This window comes from Bubalus bubalis, chromosome 20 (assembly GCF_019923935.1).
Source record: "Bubalus bubalis isolate 160015118507 breed Murrah chromosome 20, NDDB_SH_1, whole genome shotgun sequence".
NCBI lineage: Eukaryota > Metazoa > Chordata > Mammalia > Artiodactyla > Bovidae > Bubalus > Bubalus bubalis.
Window position 1 is genome coordinate 48,775,535 of NC_059176.1, and position 21,836 is coordinate 48,797,370.

The 21,836-nt window shown below is 40.8% G+C and overlaps 1 protein-coding gene across 2 annotated transcripts in view; it reads left to right on the forward strand.

The window, feature by feature from the left end:
* The window catches only part of LOC102407761 (adaptor related protein complex 3 subunit sigma 2), a 40,768-nt gene that overhangs the window by 1,856 nt on the left and 17,076 nt on the right, over positions 1 to 21,836 (forward strand). For both annotated transcript variants that reach the window (XM_006058216.4, XM_025271799.3), the window contains exons 2-4: positions 2,195 to 2,286; positions 2,976 to 3,087; positions 7,915 to 7,986. In XM_006058216.4, coding sequence (XP_006058278.1) covers positions 2,195 to 2,286; positions 2,976 to 3,087; positions 7,915 to 7,986 — 276 coding nt within the window. The remainder of the gene's footprint in view (positions 1 to 2,194; positions 2,287 to 2,975; positions 3,088 to 7,914; positions 7,987 to 21,836) is intronic.

A 21,836-nucleotide genomic window follows, 5' to 3' on the forward strand; every position in this document is an offset into this window, starting at 1 on the left:
GTTAAGTGGATTCTCCTTGTGGTTTTTTTTTTTTCTAATGACTGATTTTTTTCATGCCCTTACTAACATTTGTATATCTTTGGAGAGCGTAGGATTTTTAAGAACTAAATTAGCTCCTTAGTGAAAATAACCTTGGAAACTGCAAAGTACTAAAAGATATGAGGGATTATGAAAATCACTGAGAGATGTAAGCAGTTGGTAATTTGCTATTTTGTTGAATTAGAAATTAGGTAGCCTCACCATTTCATACTGCTTACCCACTGACTACCATCACTTCCTGGTAGAGTCAGATAAAAGGCTTTAGTTTGCAAGATTTTTTTCGGTTTAAAAATGCTGGTGCTTAGCATGTTTTGTATTTCTGGGTACACAGAGTTAAGCCTTTACAGCATCCTGGCATCTTTGAACTTTGTGAGTTCTTTAAAATGGGAACCAGAAAATAGTGATTGATTTACTTCAACTTACAGTGTCCAGTTATTAGCAAGTTTTTATTATTCATCCATTCATTAAATGTGGAGAGCCACTGTGTACCTATGTAAGTCAAAGTTATGAAACGTAATTGCTCCACAATGTTTTTCCTCTTTTTTCTTCTGTTTCTTTTAAATAACCACTTCTAGCCTAAATTCAGTGCTATAGAGGGAAAGGGGTTAATGTTACTTGAGTTTATTTTCTAACTCTGAGGGTGAGTCCAGTCTGACAGTTTTCTTAAGCTTTGCCACTCAAAATGGTTCTCAGATCAGCAGCGTTCTTATTACCTGGAAACTTGTTAGAACTGCAGTCTCAGGACCTACCCCAGACCTACAAAATAAGCCTGCATTTTAACAGTATTTCCAGGTGAATCATTATTCAAACTCACTGGGTTGTTGTTGCTTTTTTTTGGCTGAGACACCTTGCTTGAGATATCTTAGTTCCCCTGCCAGAGACTGAACCTGTGTCCTTGGCAGTGAAAGCGCAGAGTCCTAACCATTGGACCACTGGGAAAATCCCATTATACATTGAGATTTGAGAGCACTGGTCTAGAGCTTTTAATTACTTTTGTCTTTTTTTTTTTGACCAAGAGACACACAGGATCTTAGTTCCCCAACCAGGGATTTGAATCCACACCCCTAGCAGTGGAAGTGCAGAGTCTTAACCACAAGACTGCCGGGGAAGTCCCTGTTTTTGTTTTAATAACTGATTTCTCCCTCTCCATATCCTTTTTTTTTTTAAAACATACTTAATATGAACCTCATATGTATAAATAGAAATCAAATGTGGGTCATCAAGAGATCCCATCACATTTGAGCTTTCTGGTGTGTAGTAAGTGAATAGTAAGTGAAAAAAGGTATTTATAGATCTGCAATTGTTCAAGATTCAAATCTCTCAATAGACTATTTTGTGCTTTCTCAGTAGTACTTTGTTGGTCACACAGCATCTTATATATAATGTCTGTATTACCGGTATTCAGTTCAGTTCAGTCGCTCAGTTTCCAACTCTTTGCAACCCCATGGACTGCAGCACGCCAGGCTTCCCTGTCTATCACCAGCTCCCAGAGCTTGCTCAAATTCATGTCCATCAAGTCAGTGATGCCATCCAACCATCTCATCCTCTGTCGTCTCTTTCTCCTGCCTTCAGTCTTTCCCAGCATCAGGGTCTTTTCCAGTGAGTCAGTTCTTCGCATCAGGTGGCCAAAGTATTGGAGTTTCAGCTTCAGCATCAGTCCTTCCAATGAATATTCAGGACTGATTTCCTTTAGGATTGACTGATTTGATCTCCTTGTGGTCCAAGGGACTCTCATGCAGGTTTTTAAAACATGTACATGACTACATCTTGACTTCCTTACAGTGGTAGATCTATTGACATTTGTTATTTGTCCTGGCATAGATGTTTTCTAGGGTAATATAAAATATTTCAGGACTGTGCCTTCTAAGTATTTTTTAACCTTGTATGAGAATTCTTTGACCCTGTATGAGAAATATCAGCTCACCTAGCAGGACAGTAATGGTTAGGGACTAGATATCTAGGTTAATATACCTTATTTTATTTCCTGTAACAGAGCCTTTTCCATTTGCTATAGATTCTCCTTTTATTTTTACCTCTACTCATCATTTCTGTCTTTTCAGGAAACTGGTACCAAATGTTCAGATCATTCCTGTTTGGAAGGGGTATAGTTTTTCAGGCTTTCCCACTGACTCACTTTCTTTCTTTTATTCCATAGCCAGAAGAAATTCAGCAGCAGATTGTTCGAGAGACCTTTCATCTAGTTCTCAAGCGGGATGACAACATCTGTAACTTCTTGGAGGGTGGAAGGTAAATCATCAGTTTTCTCCGCATATATCCACTTTCGGGTGGCCTTCATCATGCCATTATTGCTTCTTCACGCAGTGCTTAAGTGTCGGGCGAGTATCTGATGCAGTTGAGCTGAGCTGAGCATAGTCTGCTCAGGGAGAGACTCAGCTGTTTGGGAAGCTATTAAATGATTGTGCTTCAGATATTTAAATGTTTGGTTCCTGGGAGAATTATGCTGCTAAGTCACTTCAGTCGTGTCCAACTCTGTGTGACCCCATAGATGGTAGCCCACCAGGCTCCCCCATCCCTGGGATTCTCTAGGCAAGAATACTGGAGTGGGTTGCCATTTCCTTCTCCAATGCATGAAAGTGAAAAGTGAAAGTGAAGTCGCTCAGTTGTGTCCAACTCTTGGCGACCCCATGGACTGCAGCCTTCCAGGCTCCTCCGTCCATGGGATTTTCCAGGCAAGGGTACTGGAGTGGGATGCCATCACCTTCTCCGTTCTGGCAGGATGGGTAGAAGAAAAAATGAAGTAAAATGGCTTTAGGCACCTCTGCCAAATTTGGTTGCCCTTCACCTGGTAGAAATGGCTTATTGTTTGGCCTACCCTCCTCCTTTGTTTTGGGCCCATTTTCATTCCTTGGCACAGAGCTTCTCTTTGATATGTTCAATTCCAATACAAGCTTTTAAATGTTTCCCATCTTCCACAGTTTGATTGGTGGCTCTGACTACAAACTGATTTATCGGCATTATGCTACCCTCTACTTTGTATTTTGTGTGGATTCCTCAGAGAGTGAACTTGGGATCTTGGACCTCATCCAGGTATGTGTAGCAGGTAATGATGGTAGCCACTTCAGAAAGTTTGGTCTGGATTTTTAGTAGCTAAAAATCTGTAGCAGCTAAAAATTTTTGATCTGTATGTAGATCCTTTAGTCAGTCTCTTTATTGATACTGGTAAACATTGCTGCATGTCCACCAGGTGGTGCTCTGAGAAAGTGCCTTAGCAACCCTCAACCATTCTTAGCGCTTTTAGGTTCTCTGCTTCTCCAGCTCTCACTGCCCTTGGCTTTCTTATGAGTCTGACACCAATTCCTATATGTATACTCCCCCCACCCCGCACCTGAAGCAAGTAACTCACTTCTCCATGGACACTCACCAGGGGTCCCACAAATTTACTCAGCTCTGACACTTATCTACCCGAAGATGGACACTGATGTCAGGTCCGAGTTGTCTGTCGCCTGTGCATTTGACTGACAGCCTGTAGATTGACTATGCCCAAGATTGCCTCCTCGCATGATTTCCTCCTCAGGTTCAGTTAATTTGCTAGAGTGGCTCACAGAACTTTATAGAGAAACATTTTACTCTGCTAGCTTAATGTGAAAGGATATAACTTAGGAACAGTCAGATGGAAGAGATGCATAGCACAAGGCAGGGGAAAAGGGCGTGGAGCTTCTGTGCCCTCTCCAGGCATGCCACTCTCCTCAGATCTCCACTGTTACTAACATAGAAACTCTCTGAAACCTATCCCTTTTGGGTTTTATGGAGGCCTCTTTACATAGGCAGGATTGATTGAGTCATTGCCCATTGGTGATTGATTGAGGCTGCATCCCCTCTCCCCTCCCAGAGATCAGTAAGTGGGACTCAAAGTTCCCAGTCATACAGTAGGTTCCCATGGCAACCAGCCCCCATTCTTTGGTGCTTTCCAGAAGTTAACCTTATTAGCAGAATAAGACAACCCTATCACTTTGGAAATTCCAAGGTTTTTAGGAGCCAGCAACAAGGATGAATACCAAATATTTGTCATTATAAATTATACTATCATGTCATGTTTTGAAATTTTTTTCAAGTATCAAACTAAATGATATTTTAAAATACATACTTTATATTTTCACTTGTAATTCTAGCCTGAAACAAAGGAACTTGATGTTTTATCTAATAAGTATAGTCTTGACATAGGTAAACATGATTTTTTAAGGCTTTTTGAAAATTAGAAATGGCTTACAGATTTGTTTTCATTACTTTCATGGAAATTGAGGTATGTGGGACCCTATACTGGGAACCATTAATTAGGACAATAATGGGTACAATATCATGTACCCATTATTTGTTACATGATATTCTAGATAGACTTTGTGTGACTTTATCAAGTCACTTAAGTTGAAAGCACTCAAAAAGAGCGTGTGTAAAACCTAATAACACCAATTATAGAAAACTCTAGCTATAAAATACAAACTTTACTTGTTTACAACTATATTTTGTTAAGATAAAATTAAAGAAGCTAAATTTAATAAACTTTAGGATAAAGAAATGGAAATTTTGAATGTGTATTTTTATTTTACATATACTATACTCTTCCAAAAAGTTATATTCTTGGATATAGTAACTTTTCATTTTATTTATATATTTTACCCATTCACATTCAGAAAATGATTTAGTAGTAGTTTAAAAATTTCATGTATCATATTCACTTATCATATGTAAAAGTATAAATAAATACTGAAAACAGCCAAAAAAGATTCGTCTCTGTGGTAATTTTAAATGCTTTCTTAACACCTGAGTCAGATTGGATATTGAGAGTCAATGTGGGATAACAGAAAGAGCTCAAGATCTAGAATCAGAAAACCTAGGTGTGAGTCATGGATCCCCCATCTGGTATAGAAATCTTAGGTTGTTAAGATGGAAACAGACTTGCAGAGAACAAATGGATGTTTGTCAGGGACGGAGGATGGAGGTGGAGGGCAGCACAGGCAACGAGGACTGAGAGTACAGACCTCTGGGTGTCAAACAGATGAGCCGGGACATAGTATACAACTTAAGGGATGTGATCCATAATATTGCAATAACTGGGTTTGCAAACAGATGGTTACTAGTCGTATTGTGTTGACTGTATCATAATATATGCAAATGTAAAATCACTATGTAGTATATCTGAAGCTAACATCATGTTGTATGTCAACTATATTTCAACTAAAAAAATCCAAAATACTATGTCATAGAATTCAATTGTGACAATGTATTAAGTATTTTACACTATAGAATGCCATAGGAATATGCATGTAACACATGTATTAGAAAATAAATGAAATATAGCGATAATATATTTTTTAAATTGAGATGCAGTTTTTGGAGGAGATGCACTTCAGATATCTATGTTAACAAGACAAAGAGAAATGTAACTTTATGATATTATGGACATTTATTAAATACTTAGGGTGCATTGGATTTGGGAAGATAGATAAATAAAAAGTGAAAATAATAGTAAGTAAGAGGTTTGATCTTTTAAAAGACAATAAAATCAATAGTTATCCTGATAAAAAGAATAAAAGTCAGAGAAAGAAACCATCAAAATGTTTTTAGAGGTTGAAATACATAGTTATAATGCCAATGTATTTGAAATAACTGACTCCAAAAAATAAATATCCAAAGTAGGTCCACAGAAAGACCTTGAATCCAATATCCTGATGAAATAAGAAAGGTTAAATGAAAAACTGACTCCCTAATAGACTCAGTAGATTTTTTTTAAATGTTAAAGTACAAGAAAACCTCTATTATGTAAGTTATTTTTTAAACTCAGACTAAAAAAATCGTCCTGTTTAAGTGTATTTTATGGAGTAGATTGGTTATGATCCAAAAGCCTCTCAAAAAGAAAATATTAGTCAGATATTACATATTACTATTGGACAGAATCGTTCAATAAAATCTTAGCCAATTATTTGTTGAAACAAGGAGTCATGAGACCTGTCTCTTGTTTTAGATTCTCCCATTAACAAGCAGTATGATCTTAAGTCATTCATGTTTTGTTGGTATAAGAGTTTTTGTTTCATGTTTTGGCTCTGTGTGTATAAGCATTTGTTTTGATTTATAAGTAAGATGTTCTTTTCCAAGTTTTTTTCTCTCTGGAATACTGCATACTAAAAGAATTATTCATTATGTCCTAATAGTCTTTATTCCAAGGATACAAGTCAGTTTAACAATGAAATATTCTTGTGTATGTGCTTAGTCGCTCAGTCATGTCCAACTCTTTGCAACCCCATGGACTGTACCCCGCCAGGCTCCTCTGTCCATGGGGATTCTCCAGGCAGGAATACCGGAGTTGGTTGCCATTTCCTCCTCCAGGGGATCTTCCCACCCCAGGAATCGAACCCAGGTCTCCTGCATTGCAGGTGAACTCTTTACCATCTGAGCCACATCTCTGTTACAGCAATAAGAAAGATAGTAGAAACTAATGTAATTTCATCCAGTAAATGCTCAGAGAAATAATTACCCAAATTATTTTTCTGAAGTACTCTTAAATTGGAATAGGAAGTATTTTTACTTGGGTATTTAGTGCATGTTTATTCAGTGTTTATTGTTGAAGAAATAATACACTTATGTGGCTCAAAATTCAAAAGGTATACCAAGAATATAGTGAAAACATCTTTCTTCTCCTCTCCCCGTCACCCAGAAACAGCCAATTTTAGTTTTAAAACCAAGAGCCAGAGTGTTCTCAGGGGAGAAATCTACAGGCATTTATCAAAAGGGTGTCTCTTACTGTTCACTCTAATTTGAGCAAACATTTGTAATGAATGATTAAAAAATTAAGTGGACCCGCACTGTTCAAACCTGTGTTGTCCAAGGATCAACTGTGCTTCCAGCTTATAAGTTACTAAAAACCCAGTCAGAATCCCAATAAGATTACTGTTGTTTTTAAGTAATTTTTATTGTGAAACATGTATACATAACAAATACGGAAAATATGCCTATATAGTTTGAAGAATACCAATTTAAAGAAGAAATTGTCACCCAGATTAAGAAACAGTACGTTGCTAGGGCCTTAAATCTCCTATATGTCCCTCCTCAATTCTATCCTTCTCATTTACTTTTTCAGACTTTTAAGTTGATCATTGCTTTGCTTCTCTGTATTGTTTTATCATGTGATATGTATTCCCTAAATGATACTTTGCTAATTTGAAAAAACTTGAGTGTAAGTAGCAATGTAAGGAAAGGATAATTTGCCACCTTTTATGTAGATTCAGGGGCTGGCAAAACTAAATTGATGGCAGGAGTTAGGATGGTGGTTACCTTTGGAGAGGGGGCTTCTAGGGAGCTCTAATGCTGCATTTCAGTATCAGGATGGCATTTATATGGTATGTTCATTCTGAACTCATTATCATTTGTACACTTCTCTGTTTAAGTCTTATATTTAAAGGTAAATTAAAATTGTTAAGCATGTTAATTAAGTTGATTCATGGAAAAGTATTTTGAAGTTAACGTTCATTGAAATTAGCCGGACAGATCTGTTAACACCATCATAATGAAAAATTCTTTCGCATGTGTAAGTGGTGGCTTGGGGAAAGGACATAGTATAAATAGTTATTTTGCTATTCTTTTGTATATTGATAAATTAGCATCTTATAAAAGGGGAAAGAAAGCCACATGTGTCTGCTGGTTGTGTTGCTATACTGACAACAAGGTGGTCCTGTCCTCAGTTGCCCCCTTCAGATGGGGATAAGTAGGGAGATCAGCTGGGACGTTTGGAGTGCATTGGGGTTTTTTGAGGGTTTTTGAGATCTATCATAAGGCAAATAGTATCTTGACTGCCCTCTTTACTTTCTCATGTGACATTTTATGAAGATAGGAATTGTGTATCTATTTCTCCTTGTTTCCTAGGTTTTTGTGGAGACTCTGGACAAGTGTTTCGAGAATGTTTGTGAATTGGATTTGATCTTCCATATGGATAAGGTACTACTCTCCCAAGCCAGGGTTACTGGGAAGCTAAGAACTTTGACCATCTCTAGCCATTTGTACACTTTCATGTACTTCTTCTTTTTTTTTTTTTTTTTTTTTTTACTTTGGAGATAGTCTTAGAACTTGTTTTATTTAGTAACTTAAGTTTATAGTTTTGGGAGTACTTTGCTATGATTTGTTACCAGTTTTAACACACACAGAATTATTACTGGGCCTATATTATGGTTCATTTTTCACAGACAGACTTGTTGGTTTAGGACAATGATGGCTACCAGGCCAATGGTGAGATAAGTAGGTTTATGTTGATTTTGAAATGAATTTCCTAAGTATAGTCCAGTCACAGTGAAGCTTTGAAATAAACACTGCGTGGAGTTATTTTGGGTTTTTTTTGGCTGCTCCGCAAGGCATCTTAGTTCCCCGACCAGAGGTCAAACCCATGCTCCCTACACTGGAAGCACAGAGTCTTAACCACCAGAACACCAGGGATGCCCAGGGTTTTTGACTTAGTGAAATTTACATTTTTCCTAAAGAGTAATACAGTGACTGAGACATCAATAACATGTTTTGAGGTCAGGTGATTGATATTCTGTAGCCTGCCAGGCAGAATTGAAGTGGGTCAAAGTACATGTCCGTAGTTACGAGTTGTTAGCATCTAACAATGACATGGCTAACATCCTCGTGTGAAAAATTATATGTGGGAGATAGCCAGCAAGGGGATAGATAGGGGGCTTCTTTTATCCAGCTCAGCACATGCTGTACCCAGTGCTGTTCACTGGTGGAGGTGGGTATATCTTAGGTTTGTTTGGCTCTGGTCTTTCTCCCACCGATTATCATCTCTATGATCCATGGCCCTTGGAGGGAGATAAAGATGTTTAGGAGACTATTCCTCATTGCTGAGCCATGATCCTTTATTAGTCTGTTTTCATCATGACAAGGCACGTTATTTTTAGATCCATCATTGCCATCGTGAGGACTTTGACATCTCAGTAGAATCTTCAGTCTCTGTTAACTTTCCCGGAGTTTTCCTGGGGCACATTCTGGGCCAGTGCAGTGGGTGTTGGAATGGAGTAACGTTTTCTCTCTCAACATCTGTCTTGGCTGTGTGGCTCCCTGAGCAGCCTGGTACAGGAGAATCACAGAACCTCATTCCTTTGGTATTAATAGGTACTTGACTTGGGGCTCCCTGATAGCCTCACAAGGCTTCTGGGGCTCACCAGTGCTTTTGAGGTGGTCAGTCTCTCTTTTCATATGAAAGGATCTTAGAAACTTCAAAGACCTCTTACCCCTCTTCTTTGCAGCTAATAAGAGTTGTAGACCAGGGCTTCCCTGGTAGCTCAGCTGGTAAAGAATCCACCTGCAGTGCAGATGACCATAGTTTGATTCCTGGGTTGGGAAGATTGCCTGGAGAAGGGACCGGCTACCCACTCCAGTATTCTTGCCTGGAGAATTCCATGGACAGAGGAGCCTGGCGGGCTACAGTCCATGGGGTTACAGAGTCGGACATGACTGAGTAACTTTCACTGTCAGTTGCTAAAGATGCTGCTCTCTGGTAATTTCTGTCAAGGAGAGGCATAGCTCAACACCATTTTCCTTCTGTACCAGTGGGGAAAAAGGTTAAGATTAAAGAGACTTGAGAATATGGAAGGAATTGAGGAATGCCATCCATAGGCCTTATTGTTACTATTATTTTAAAGCAATTAAAAAAAAATTGTGAAATACAAGGTGTTACCTTGGGGTTACCACCTGGTTTCAAAGTGGATTCCTTTTCAGTCATCACCTGTTGCTTACCAAACCGGATCCACATCTCAGATCACAATTTAAGGGGTAGATTTTGCCAGGGAAAGGAAATTCCCAAGCAATAGAAGAGGAGGCACTGGTCTTATCCTCCCGTTGTCCCCATGGGGAGGGCCTGTCTCTGCTGGTATCCCCCACCTCCCCTCCATACCCTCCCCCTTCGCCACAATGCCCTCTCTTTTTATCAGGCAGCTAAGGGAGCAAACTTACTAGTGAGATACACAAACTGCCTGGATACTAGACAGTCTGTGTTTGGGTGCCAGCTTTCTGTAGAAGTTGTCTCAGAATGCCAGCTGCCTAACACCTGAAAACTCAGGGACCTATGGGATGATACACCTGGAGGAGGCAGTTGAGAGTCCTGTGGGAAGTTGAGCTTGGGTCCTTTGCATTTTAGTTTACAATTTAGGGTCAGTTTTTAAGTTACACATGTGCTCATGCACACGCACACATGCCTGTTGGAATTTTGATTGGAATTGCATTGAATCTATAAAACATTAAGGAGAATTTACTTTTTATAATATCGTTTTATCCATGTTATGGTATATCTATTTCTTTAGGTCTTTGAGGTTTCTCTGAACTTTTACAATTTTTCCCATAGAGATTTTACATATGTTTCATTAAATTGTTCTTAGATACCTGTTTTTTTATGTACTGATGTTTTAAATATTCATTTTTTCCTTTATTCCTGCTGTCGTCATATAGAAATCACTTTATTTCTGCATGTTGATGTTCAATTCAGAATTATGTTAGACTCTTACTAATTCTGATATTTTATCTGTAAACATTCTGCTCCTTTCTTTTCAATCCTGTACATTTCATGTCTTTTTCTTGCTCTGCCCTACTGACTAGGAACTCCAATGTAATGTTGAATAGAAGTGGTGATAGTGCTCATCTCATTTTGATCCTGATTTCAAAGGGAAGTTCTCTTCCTGTCAGTATTTGCTGTATATATAGTATTTGAAGTATAGTAAATTTGGAGGTAAATGTTCTTTTTTAGGTTAAAGGGAGTGTCTTCTCTTTTTAGTGACTAAGAATTTTTAGTCATGGAAAATTGTTAAAATATATCAAGAGCTCTTTGTCCATCTCCTGAGGGAATCACTTTTCTTTTCTGTATTATTCTAACATTGTTTTTTAATTATTTGTGAGGATACTTGCTAAAGCAGTAAAGTCATCTCAGTCTCATCTATTTTATTGCACATGACTTTTGCAGGAAATAAAAGGCCATAAAAATATTGTTCTTTCTCATGTGTCTTATCTTCAGATGAGTTCTATACAGTGTTTTGCTGTGGCTGCACATTTCTTTTACAGGTTGTAAAATTGTTTTATTTTTAGTTGCTCTATGACATCAGGAAATTGCTATCCATATCTCCTAAGGTTTTTGAAAATTGATGATCCAAGGAACCCGAATCTCACTCTACTAGCCATATAATGTCAGCAGGTATCTTCCAACAGGTGGCTTTCTTTCAGTGGGATTTCAGGCTCACCTTTGCCCTCAGTGTAGAGCAGCTGCTAATCCAGGCACAGCTTCTGTTGACAGAAGAAAATGGTCTTTTTACTCAGCTGGGTAAGGGATCTATCAAAAGACAATAAGAATGTCACCTTTAATGCCATCCTTCTTAATTGAAGAGTCTCTCCACCTCAAGTCAGGATTCCCCTCAGATGGTTTTACACTGTGCATTGAGTCGTCACGGGGAGCTGCCCCATTCCTCTATGCAGTGGTGGCTGGAGCAGGAGGCCTGTGTAAGGACCAGAAATGACTGAATTCCTGCGGTCCTGGGAGTTGTTTTTCTTCCTAATCTTGAGATTTCTTTCTCAGCTTCTAAGTTATTTTTGTCAATGTCCTGTTTTTATTACTGTGGCTCTCTTCACCTCTTCTCTCACCCTTTCTTCCTGTATTAAAGAAAGTGTAATCCATTCCATTTCTAGAACTAAGTTCTCTTCCTGTCCCTAATATGCATCATAAATCTCATTTGTTCAGCTCACCTCCGAGATGTCTTTATTTGCTCTTTCTTCTGTAACTGCAAATTTCCCCAGATTGCCCCAGTCTCTCACAGAATACAACTCTCCCATGCTTCTGCTGCTCCTTCTAACTGTCATTTCATTTCCATCATTTCATTGAAGGTAAACTTCTTCAATACCCAGTCTTGCATTTCTACTTTATCTGTTCTTTTTCTGGAGCCTATAGCCTGGTTCTCACTTCTACCCAGAATTCACTGATTATTTCCTAATTCCATTTGCCAGTCATCACCTTCTGTAATGTTTCTGCATCATTTGATGCTGTTGATCATTCTATGGAGCACTGCCTTAATCCTTTTCCTGCCTTAGTTTCTGTCACATAGCTCTCCTGGTTTTTCTCTTATCTCTTCCCACCTGCTACCAGTAAATTACGATGTCAGTCCTCTCTCGCTTTACTCATTTTCCTCTCATGCTTCCCTCTTAGGTCCCAGTTGCTCAAAGACATTTCTTTCTCATTTCATTCTAGTGTGTTGTTTCTTCTTGCCACTTCTTATCTGTAGCCAGGTTCAACATGTGTCTCCTGAAAACTGTTTCTTCCCTTAGCTTCCCTTTTTTGGTGGCAGTACCAGTATTCTGTGTCAGGTACATGCAAAACCTTTCCTCCTTCTTTCGTGCCCCCAACAGCCAGCCAATCACTAAAGCCTGTGCTTCTTTCCATAGGGTCCTTATATCTTGTTCTTAGATTCACTGATTATTAACATTTGTCACACTTGGCATTTGTATTAATATCTCTCTAGATATATACGTTTTTTTCCTGAACCATTTGAGAGTTGCAGATATTATAACTTTTCAACCCAAAGTACTTCAGCAGACATCTCTTAAGGACAAGGACAGCATGTTATATAATACGTTGTGTATAATTCTCTAACATACTTAATTACAGCATAATTAATTATTAACCACAACATAATTAACTCTCAGGAAATTTAACATTAATAAATACTGTTATCCAATATATAGTTTATGTTTAATTTTCCACGTTTGTCCCAGTAATGTCCTTTATGTGTATGTCTATTTTATGATCCTAGTTTCAGTTATGAGTCAAGCACTGACTTTAGTTATGGTAGCTTTTGATTTCAGTTGTGTCTGTCAGATTTTCTAACTGTATTTTCTCTTATTGTTGGTCCTACACACGGGAATTAGATTCATTTTCTTTCTTTTTTTTTTTCTTAGATGTTTTCAGTTCATTTATTTATTTTTATTTATTCATTCATTCATTCATTTTTTTGTGCCATGTGGGGTCTTAGTTCCCTAATGAGGGATTGAACCAGTGCCTCCTGCAGTGGAAAGCATGGAGTCATAACCACTGGACCGACAGGAAGTCCCCTAGATTCATTCTCCAAACCCTTTAAACAAGCTCCCTTGATCACAAACCTCTTTTGGTCCCCCATTGTCAAGCTTTGACACCGTGGCCGGGCATACAAGGTTCTCCACAATTTGTCCCTGTTCTGTCTTGTCCTCACTTACCATTACTTCTAGCCAGATACCTTCTGCTCTAGCCAGACTGAATCAGTCTTCATCTCTTTGTAATTCCTGCTCCAGAGCCTCTGCCTGAATTGCCTTTCAACATCTTAAACAACTGAATCCAGCTTGTCTTTTAAGCTCAGCTCAAGTCCTATCACCCTAAAGATTGTCCTGGTTACTCTGGCCTGTTGTCATCTCCGTGAGCAATATGTAGTGCTATTTCTGATTTGTGTACCTTAGTTTATGTAAGTTTGTATGTTTTTCCTTCTTCATTAGACTGTTCTTTTCTTTGTGTTTGCCCTTTTCTCCCTCACTAGATCTAGCGTGGCCCCTTTCACGGTGGGAGGTGTCTCCAGGTGTGTGTCAATCAAGAGTTCTCATGCCTCTAGCCTCACAGATTTCTTCATGACTTAAAGTGCTGCAGGTTGGAGTCAAGTTTGTTTTCATAACCTCTGGCATAGTCCCCAGCTCTCTAGACTGTGCCATTTGGAGCTTATCTTGCCTGGGGCAGTTGGTTCCCTTCCACTTTCAGAAATCCCACCAAGTACATCCTGGCTGAAGTGGGAATTGGCGTTGATCTTGGTGAATTGAGTTTTGTTCAAAGAAAGTTGTGTGAGTAGCCTCCTATTCTGTTCTACTGGTGTCTCAGCAGCAAAGCTGGAACTCAGTTGTGCTTTCACAGTTTTGGTCATCAGAGTCATGATTTAGTGGCTGTGTCAAGGGAGGGCATCTGGTTTTTATAGATTTCAGTCTGCAATGGGCTGTCTCAGGAGATTTGGAACATATGTTTTGGGGCAGGTCTGAACCCAAGAAACCTTGTAGTATAGAATTTAAAATCTCTGCTAAGTATAGGCTGCTGAAATGGGAAAATGCTGATGGCTCAAAGTTGAAATGAACTGTTAAGCCTTAAGATGAAAGGATTGTAGATAGTAATAATGCATGGTGCTCCTTAAATGTCCCTTCTGAGAACAGATGCTGTGATAAGAAAGCTCATTAATGCCCTCTACACCAGTGACGTTTGAAGGAGATATCCTGATCTCTGTATCAAAAACTGGAGGAAGAATAAAGGACACACGTTTTGTGTGGTTTCAGTGAGGAAGGAGGGGCTGTTTGGGCCCAAAAGGACAAGACATTCTGTTTGAGTTTCAGTTCTTATGAAGGGTGGTAGATGGCATATCTGGCTACCTGTGTTTCTGTTTCTGAATGGTCCCAAGAGAGTGGAGGGGAGCTGAGGCCTGTCTTTTGTCCCATTGCATCCCAGGCCCTTCTCTACTGATGCTTGAGAGAGAATTTTGTGGCAGAATATTTTTCAGAGGCCAGTATCTCTTTCCATCAGGACAGCTCAGAGATTAGCAATAATGATTTCTTAAATTTCTAACATTGCTATACTTGGTTGGGAGGAGGGAGGAGGGTTCAGGATGGGGAACACATGTATACCTGTGGCGGATTCATTTCGATATTTGGCAAAACCAATACAATATTGTAAAGTTTAAAAATAAAATAAAATAAAATAAAATAAATTAATTAAAAAAAAAAAAGGAAAGAAAAGCTTAGTTCAGTTCAGTTCAGTTGCTCATTCGTGTCCGACTCTTTGTGACCCCATGAATTGCAGCACGCCAGGCCTCCCTGTCCATCACCAACTCCCGGAGTTCACTCAAACTCACATCCTTCGAGTTGGTGATGCCATCCAGCCATCTCATCCTCTGTTGTCCCCTTCTCCTCCTGCCCCCAATCCCTCCCAGCATCAGGGTCTTTTCCAATGAGTCAACTCTTCGCATGAGGTGGCCAAAGTACTGGAGTTTCAGCTTTAGCATCATTCCTTCCAAAGAACACCCAGGACCAATCTCCTTTAGAATGGACTGGTTGGATGTCCTTGCAGTCCAAGGGACTCTCAAGAGTCTTCTCCAACACCACAGTTCAAAAGCATCAATTCTTCGGTGCTCACCTTTCTTCACAGTCCAACTCTCACATCCATACATGACCACTGGAAAAACCATAGCCTTGACTAGACGGACCTTTGTTGGCAAAGTAATGTCTCTGCTTTTGAATATGCTATCTAGGTTGGTCATAAGTTTCCTTCCAAGGAGTAAGCGTCTTTTAATTTCATGGCTGCAATCACCATCTGCAGTGATTTTGGAGCCCCAAAAAATAAAGTCTGACACTGTTTCCACTGTTTCCCCATCTATTTCCCATGAAGTGATGGGACCGGATGCCATGATCTTCGTTTTCTGAATGTTGAGCTTTAAGCCAACTTTTTCACTCTCCTCTTTCACTTTCATCAAGAGGCTTTTGAGTTCCTCTTCACTTTCTGCCATAAGGGTGGTGTCATCTGCATATCTGAGGTTATTGATAGACTGCTCCAAACTACACTTAACATTGGGTGCAGTACACACTATCACTTTACTTGAACTTTGCACTGCCTCAGCATGCAGTGTCATTGATTCCCACTTGAAATCGCAGAGAACCCTTTTGGTTTGTTTAATCGTTCCTTATTGCCGGTTAAGGGCATTAGGATGACAGTGTACACAAAACAGCCAGATTTGACCTTTAGAGCTATCTGTTTGTATCCGGCCTTTTCAGTAAAACCAGTGTTTGACAAGATTGCAGTTAGAGCAGAGCGTATTACCGATGATGTTACTTGGTTGTGTTGCTGCTGCTGCTGCTGCTAAATCGCTTCAGTTGTGTCCAACTCTGTGCAACCCCATAGTTGGCAGCCCACCAGGCTCCTCCGTCCCTGGGATTCTCTAGGCAAGAACACTGGAGTGGGTTGCCATTTCCTTCTCCAATGCATGAAAGTGAAAAGTGAAAGTGAAGTCGCTCAGTCGTGTCCAACTCTTAGCGACCCCATGGACTGTAGCCCCCCAGGCTCCTCCGTCCATGGGATTTTCCAGGCAAGAGTACTGGAGTGGGGTGCCATTGCCTTCTCCAGGTTGTGTTGCAGGTAAATTGTATATCCCTTTGATAGCTAATGTGTAGGTGCCCTAGAAGTTTGGAACAGAGATTTAGTTGTGTTGTTCTTGCTGTTATCCTTTAGGATACACAAGAGGATTGGCCTGCTCTGAGATAAAAAGCAGAATTTCTTGATCCCTAGTTGAGAACCCTTTTTCAGACTTGATGTTTGTATCAGTCTAGGTAGACTTGGTCATGTGAGCTGTGTGTGCTAAGTTGCTTCAGTTGTGTTCAACTCTTTGTGACCCTGTGGATTGTAGCCTTCCAGGCTCCTCTGTCCATGGGATTCTTCAGGCAAGAATACTGGAGTGGGTTACCATTTCCTTCTCCAGGGGATCTTCCCAACCAAGGAATCGAACCCATGTCTCCTGGGGCTCCTGCATTGCAGGTGAATCCTTTGCTGCTGAGCCACTAACTTTAATTTTCGATAGCTTATAGCAGAAAGGTTCACTTCTCACTCATGCTGTGTGGCCATTGTAGTGTCTCGGCCACTGTAGTCACTCGGGTCCAGGCTGATGGAAATCTTCATCAACATGTACTTCCACCTGGGCACTTGATGTGTTGGCTCTTAAAGTGGCATATCCATCACGCTCACATTTCACTGGCTAAAGGCAGGTAGGTCACACGGCCACGCTTAAAGACCTGGGGAAGTGCAGTCCTACCCGTGTGCCCAAGATGGGGGAGAACCTGAAATAGTTTTGAATATACTAATGACTACTACAGGGTTTTTTGTTGTTGTTGTCTTCATTTATTTTCTTAGAGGAAAAATAAATCTGACATTTGCTTCAGTATCACTTTATAGGTGAAAACAGAAATTTTTAGTATCAGAAAAATAGAGGAACACACTTGTAAGAAGGAAACATGATTGACTTAGTAAAAGGCATCTAGTGTAGCTACTTTTCACTTTCTCTAATGAAATACTTGTTATTTTTCTCTTCTCTAGTTCTCCAATGAATTTCAGGTGACTTACCAAATTAAAATTCCCTAATAGAATAAATTGCTTCCATATCTGCAAATACTATAAGATATGATATGTAAAAATTTACTGAATTTGTTGATTTCTGTTTCCAAAACCAGAATTTTAGGAGACCAAATGGTAGGAACAAAGGTTAAAGGTATGGCAGGGGATAAGGAGGCATGGGAACATTGCAGGTGAAGACCACTGGGACTGAGAACTTGGCATCAACTCCGGCTAGTCAGAGGGTCTGCCAGCAGGGGCACTAGTGGCATTCTGGTGCAGTGCAGTTTCTCACTGAATTGCTGATATCCTTGACCCTCTCTGCTGAATGCCAGTGGGGCCTCTGCCTGATACATTTCCAGATGCCCTCTGGGATGGGAACAGTGCTGCCCTAGATGAAGAGCAGTGAGTAAGAGTATGGAGTTGGTCAGAGAGAAGTTTGAAGAAGTAGTTGATGATCAGATTGTGGAGGGCCTTGACCCTTGAATTTCTGAGTCCAGTGTACACTCCCCATTGCCCTTCTTGTTAAGTACTTTTGATATTTCCTCATTCTTAAACTATTCTTTGTTTCTAGTTTCCATGGTACCTATTCACCTGATGTTTTTCTACCTTTCTGGCTGTTTGATCTGGCACTTTGAGCTTCTTACCTCTTAAATGATCTCTCTTTTCCTTTAGACATTCACTTCTTAGGACATCTCACACAGTCCCATGATTTCAGTTATCTTTCTGCTGGTGGTTCCTAAAGTACCATCTGAACTCACTTCACACTCAGTTATGTCCAAAACAGAATCTCTAGCCCCTTCCATTTCCAGACTGACAGTTCTGGAAAGGTTTTTAGGGAAACCTTTCTTGGCATTCCCCTTCCTGCCCGTAGACTGAAATAGGTGTGTGCATGTGTGTGTGCTCAGTCGCTTCAATCGTGTCTGACTCTGTGACCCTATGAACCGTAGCCCACAAGGCTCCTCTCTCCATGGTATTCTCCAGGCAGAAATACCGGAGTGGGTTCGCCATGCTCTCCCCCAGGAAATTTCCTGACCCAGGGATCAAGCCCTTGTCTCTCACGTCTCCTGCGTTGGCAGACGGGTTCTTTACACTAGCGCTGCCATTTCCCCAGCACCCTCAACTGCTTTTGCCGTGACATTTAACACAGTGTATTGTCTTTGCTTACTTGCCTGGTTGAGAGCACACACCCTGTGTATGTTGGGACTTGATTCCTGGCTCTGCCACTTAAGAACTGTATGGCTTGTGCCTTTGGAACTTATATGTAGACAGGAACTTGTGATAGCACCTAGCTTTTATGGTGGATAGCAGCTAGCTTATATGGAGCATTAAATGTACAGCAGGTACTTAGAACAAGGCCTGTACATAGTAAGTATTTTATTCTTTTGTTTGTTGCCCATCCCCAGTTCAAGATACTGTTAAGGTAAGGACCAGACTGTCTTGTTCACCCCCCTGTATTTCCAGATAATAGCACAATACTTGACACGTACTGCTTATTTATTGTTGACTTCATTTGTCCATCTGCTAATAGGGAAATAGTTAATCAAACTTTCGTTTTCTCATGAACCTTTTATCTACTAGAGAGAGAGAGACAATAAATGTTAGGTGGTGATAAGTTCAGGGGAGAAAATAAGCATGCTAAGGAGTGGGTTGGTAAGGCTTGATGTTTTATACAAGGTGCTTAGGGAAGGCATCATTGATACAGTGGCATTTGAGCAAAAACCAGAAGAAAGTAAGAGAAGTCAGAGATAGGTTCTTCCCTGGGGAATTCCAGGTCAGTGGATCCAGTCCAGAGACCTTGGGGCCAGTATACCTGAGTGGAAGTGAGAAAGGGGGAAAGTAACAGGAGATGAGGGAGGGATGGGGAAAGAGGGGCAGGTAGGTCATCGTAGGTTATCGTTACAGAAGAGATTGACATGACTCCCTGCCTCTGGAGAGGGCAGCTGGGTAAGTGTGGGGACTCACTTTTCCAAAATGTTGGGCCATGTGCATTTATTGCCGGTTTATCACCCTGGGGCTTTAGGCCCAGTGCACTGAAGAGAACAGTCCTCTCTCGATTCAGGCTTTATTGCCTAGGACAGCAAAGAGTTTAGATTGCTCTCTGCTGCTCTGAGACAAAGTCTGAGCTTGAAGCCAGATAAGTTGATAGGTTGTCTGCAGATGACCCCTTCCCCTAGCCTAGGAACTGTGATTAACTCCAGAGGATGAGTGGGGAGGGCTAGTGAGTGTGCACAGCAGCAGTCATGGCCCTGAGTACACCTCAGGACCCAGTTATGAGTCTGAAAGATCGCTCCTGATTGGGGAAAACAATACACTGCATCTTGGTCCTTGATAAATCTTTGTGGCTTTATCTGCATATGACCTCAAAAATTAAAGTCCACATTCTGTAGAGAATAAGTTGCTCTATTTCTGAAGTTAGCCAAGTCTGCACCACGAGACATTTTAAGTAGCTTAGGGGCGGGGGAAGCCCAGGCCTGTCCACCTGAGGTTTAACTCCAGACAGCCCCGAAGGGAGGTCACCCTGTCATAGCCTGGAGCCAAGCACTTGCTGTTTTTTAGCCCAGTCGCTACGCGAGTACTTCCTTTTAGATTTTCGGGATCCATGTATCTGAATTTACCCTACAAGAATCATATTCATGTTGATTAGAGAAACCTCAGGAAAGGAGTGGACAGTTCCTTGCTGACTGCGCCCGACCCCTTGGGCTTTAAAGCTGCTGCTGCTTATCCTACTTACAGAGTGAGAGAAATGGGCACATTCTGCACAGGTCTGTCCCTGGCACCCTGCTGGCTTTCTCCTCATACCTTCACCCTTGGGCGCTCGTCTGCTTTGATGCAGACAGGGAACAGATCCGCCTCTTGTTCTGGCCCAGGCTGAAGGCCTGTGTTTCTGTGGGTGCTCAGCGCCTTCCATCTTTATGAGCTGGCGCCACTTCGAGCCTCATGTACGCCCACAAGTCCACTCACTTTCTCCTCCCCCCTCACCTCCTTTCCTGCCCCCCTCCACCCACTTACCCACTGAGCCATTGTCTTCCCATTCTGCCAGTGTATCAATACTGTCTTTCTTCAGAGTATGAAATCTCAGGGATGCCTGCTTTGCTTTCTGTTTCCAAGTGGTGACAAAATGATACTGGTTCTTTCTTCAGGTCTGCTTCTGCCCCACCTCTGCCTTTCCTTTCCCCTTCCTTTTCCTTGTCAGATAACTAACAGATTAGCTCTAGGTAACTACAGCAGCTAAGCCAGTCTCTCTCCCAACTGTTTTCACTCAGTCTAATCTTTCATAGAAACAGTTTCCCCATTTTCCCTTCGGTCTACATTCTTCCCTCTGGTCTCAAAGGATCTCTGGCTTGTGGATTCTCTCACATCTGGGGCTCCCTCTGCGTTAGAGCATGGACCCCCAGGCCCATCGGGCACATCTTCCTGTTTTCCATATGTACTGTGATTCACTCCCACCTTTCTGCCTTTGCCCATGCCTTGTCGCCACCCTGAAACATCCTCATCTTTCTCCCCAACAAGCTTTGGAGATTTCAGAACCCAGCTCAAGTTTTACATTTGATGAAGTCTTCTTTGAACTCCACTATTGTAGGTCTCCCACCTGTTTCTCTTCTTACTCGTGCTTTAAAGTTTGTATTCCTAATTCTTTCCAGTAGGTTTTAAAGTCTTGGAATAATGTCAGTATGTCATTCTTTGTTGGTTATCTGAACAGGACAGGGCACTCAAATATAATCGATGGGTTGATTATTACAGTTGATTGATTGTCCAAATTTGGTGTGGTTTTCAATTTTCAAAGCACTTTTCAGATATAATGTCTGATTCACACAGCTAAAGGCTTGTTTTTAAAAACTGGATTCTAATTAGACCTCCACTTCAAGATTATGACCTATGTGTGCCCACTGCTTTCAGGGCATACATCAACTTAACTTTGCCTTTGCTCCCTTGGGAGGTAACATGTGGTGGGCTCAGGAGGAGCCCTGTGTTCCTTGAGTGGGATTCTGCCTGAAATGGCTTCATGGGTTCTGGCTCTGACAGATTCTCTGTGACTTAGGCAGCCCTCTTGAAACCTTCTTGTACCTCAGGTTTTTTGGTTGTAAAACAGGGGTGACACCATCTTTACTTGACTCTTAGACCCCCCTTTTTTGGATAATATTTATAGTTTTAGCATATCAAATTCAGTTTGCCTTGCAGGCAATGGCATTTTATAGTTCACTCACGTTTCAACATTATCCTTTTTAGTGATACATAAAATAATGGTATGATTTATAATCAAAGACTCTTTGCTTTGATTAAATACATTAATATTCACCATTCATGGTTATTTTGAGGATTGAAGTTGGTGAGGAATTGCTTAGCTTAATAAATGATGACTTCCGTCTTTATTTTTGCAGTTTTCCTACTGTTCTCTCTGCTTTCAGAATTACCCCCTTAAATCCATCCTTACACACCTGCCTAATGACGTGTTACAGGTGTGTTGAGACTGACTGCCTCCCCTGTTTGAATTATTCAGTGGCGCTCTCCCCCCACAGCAGTGACTCTTCACGGGAAGAGGTATGTGCCTCATTCCTTCCCCCACCGTCCTCAGAACCCTTGTGAATACTGAGTGACACTGGCTGCTAGAGAGAAGTGTGTTCTGCAGGTGAAATTTGGTGAATGTAGGAAAAGAGCTGGG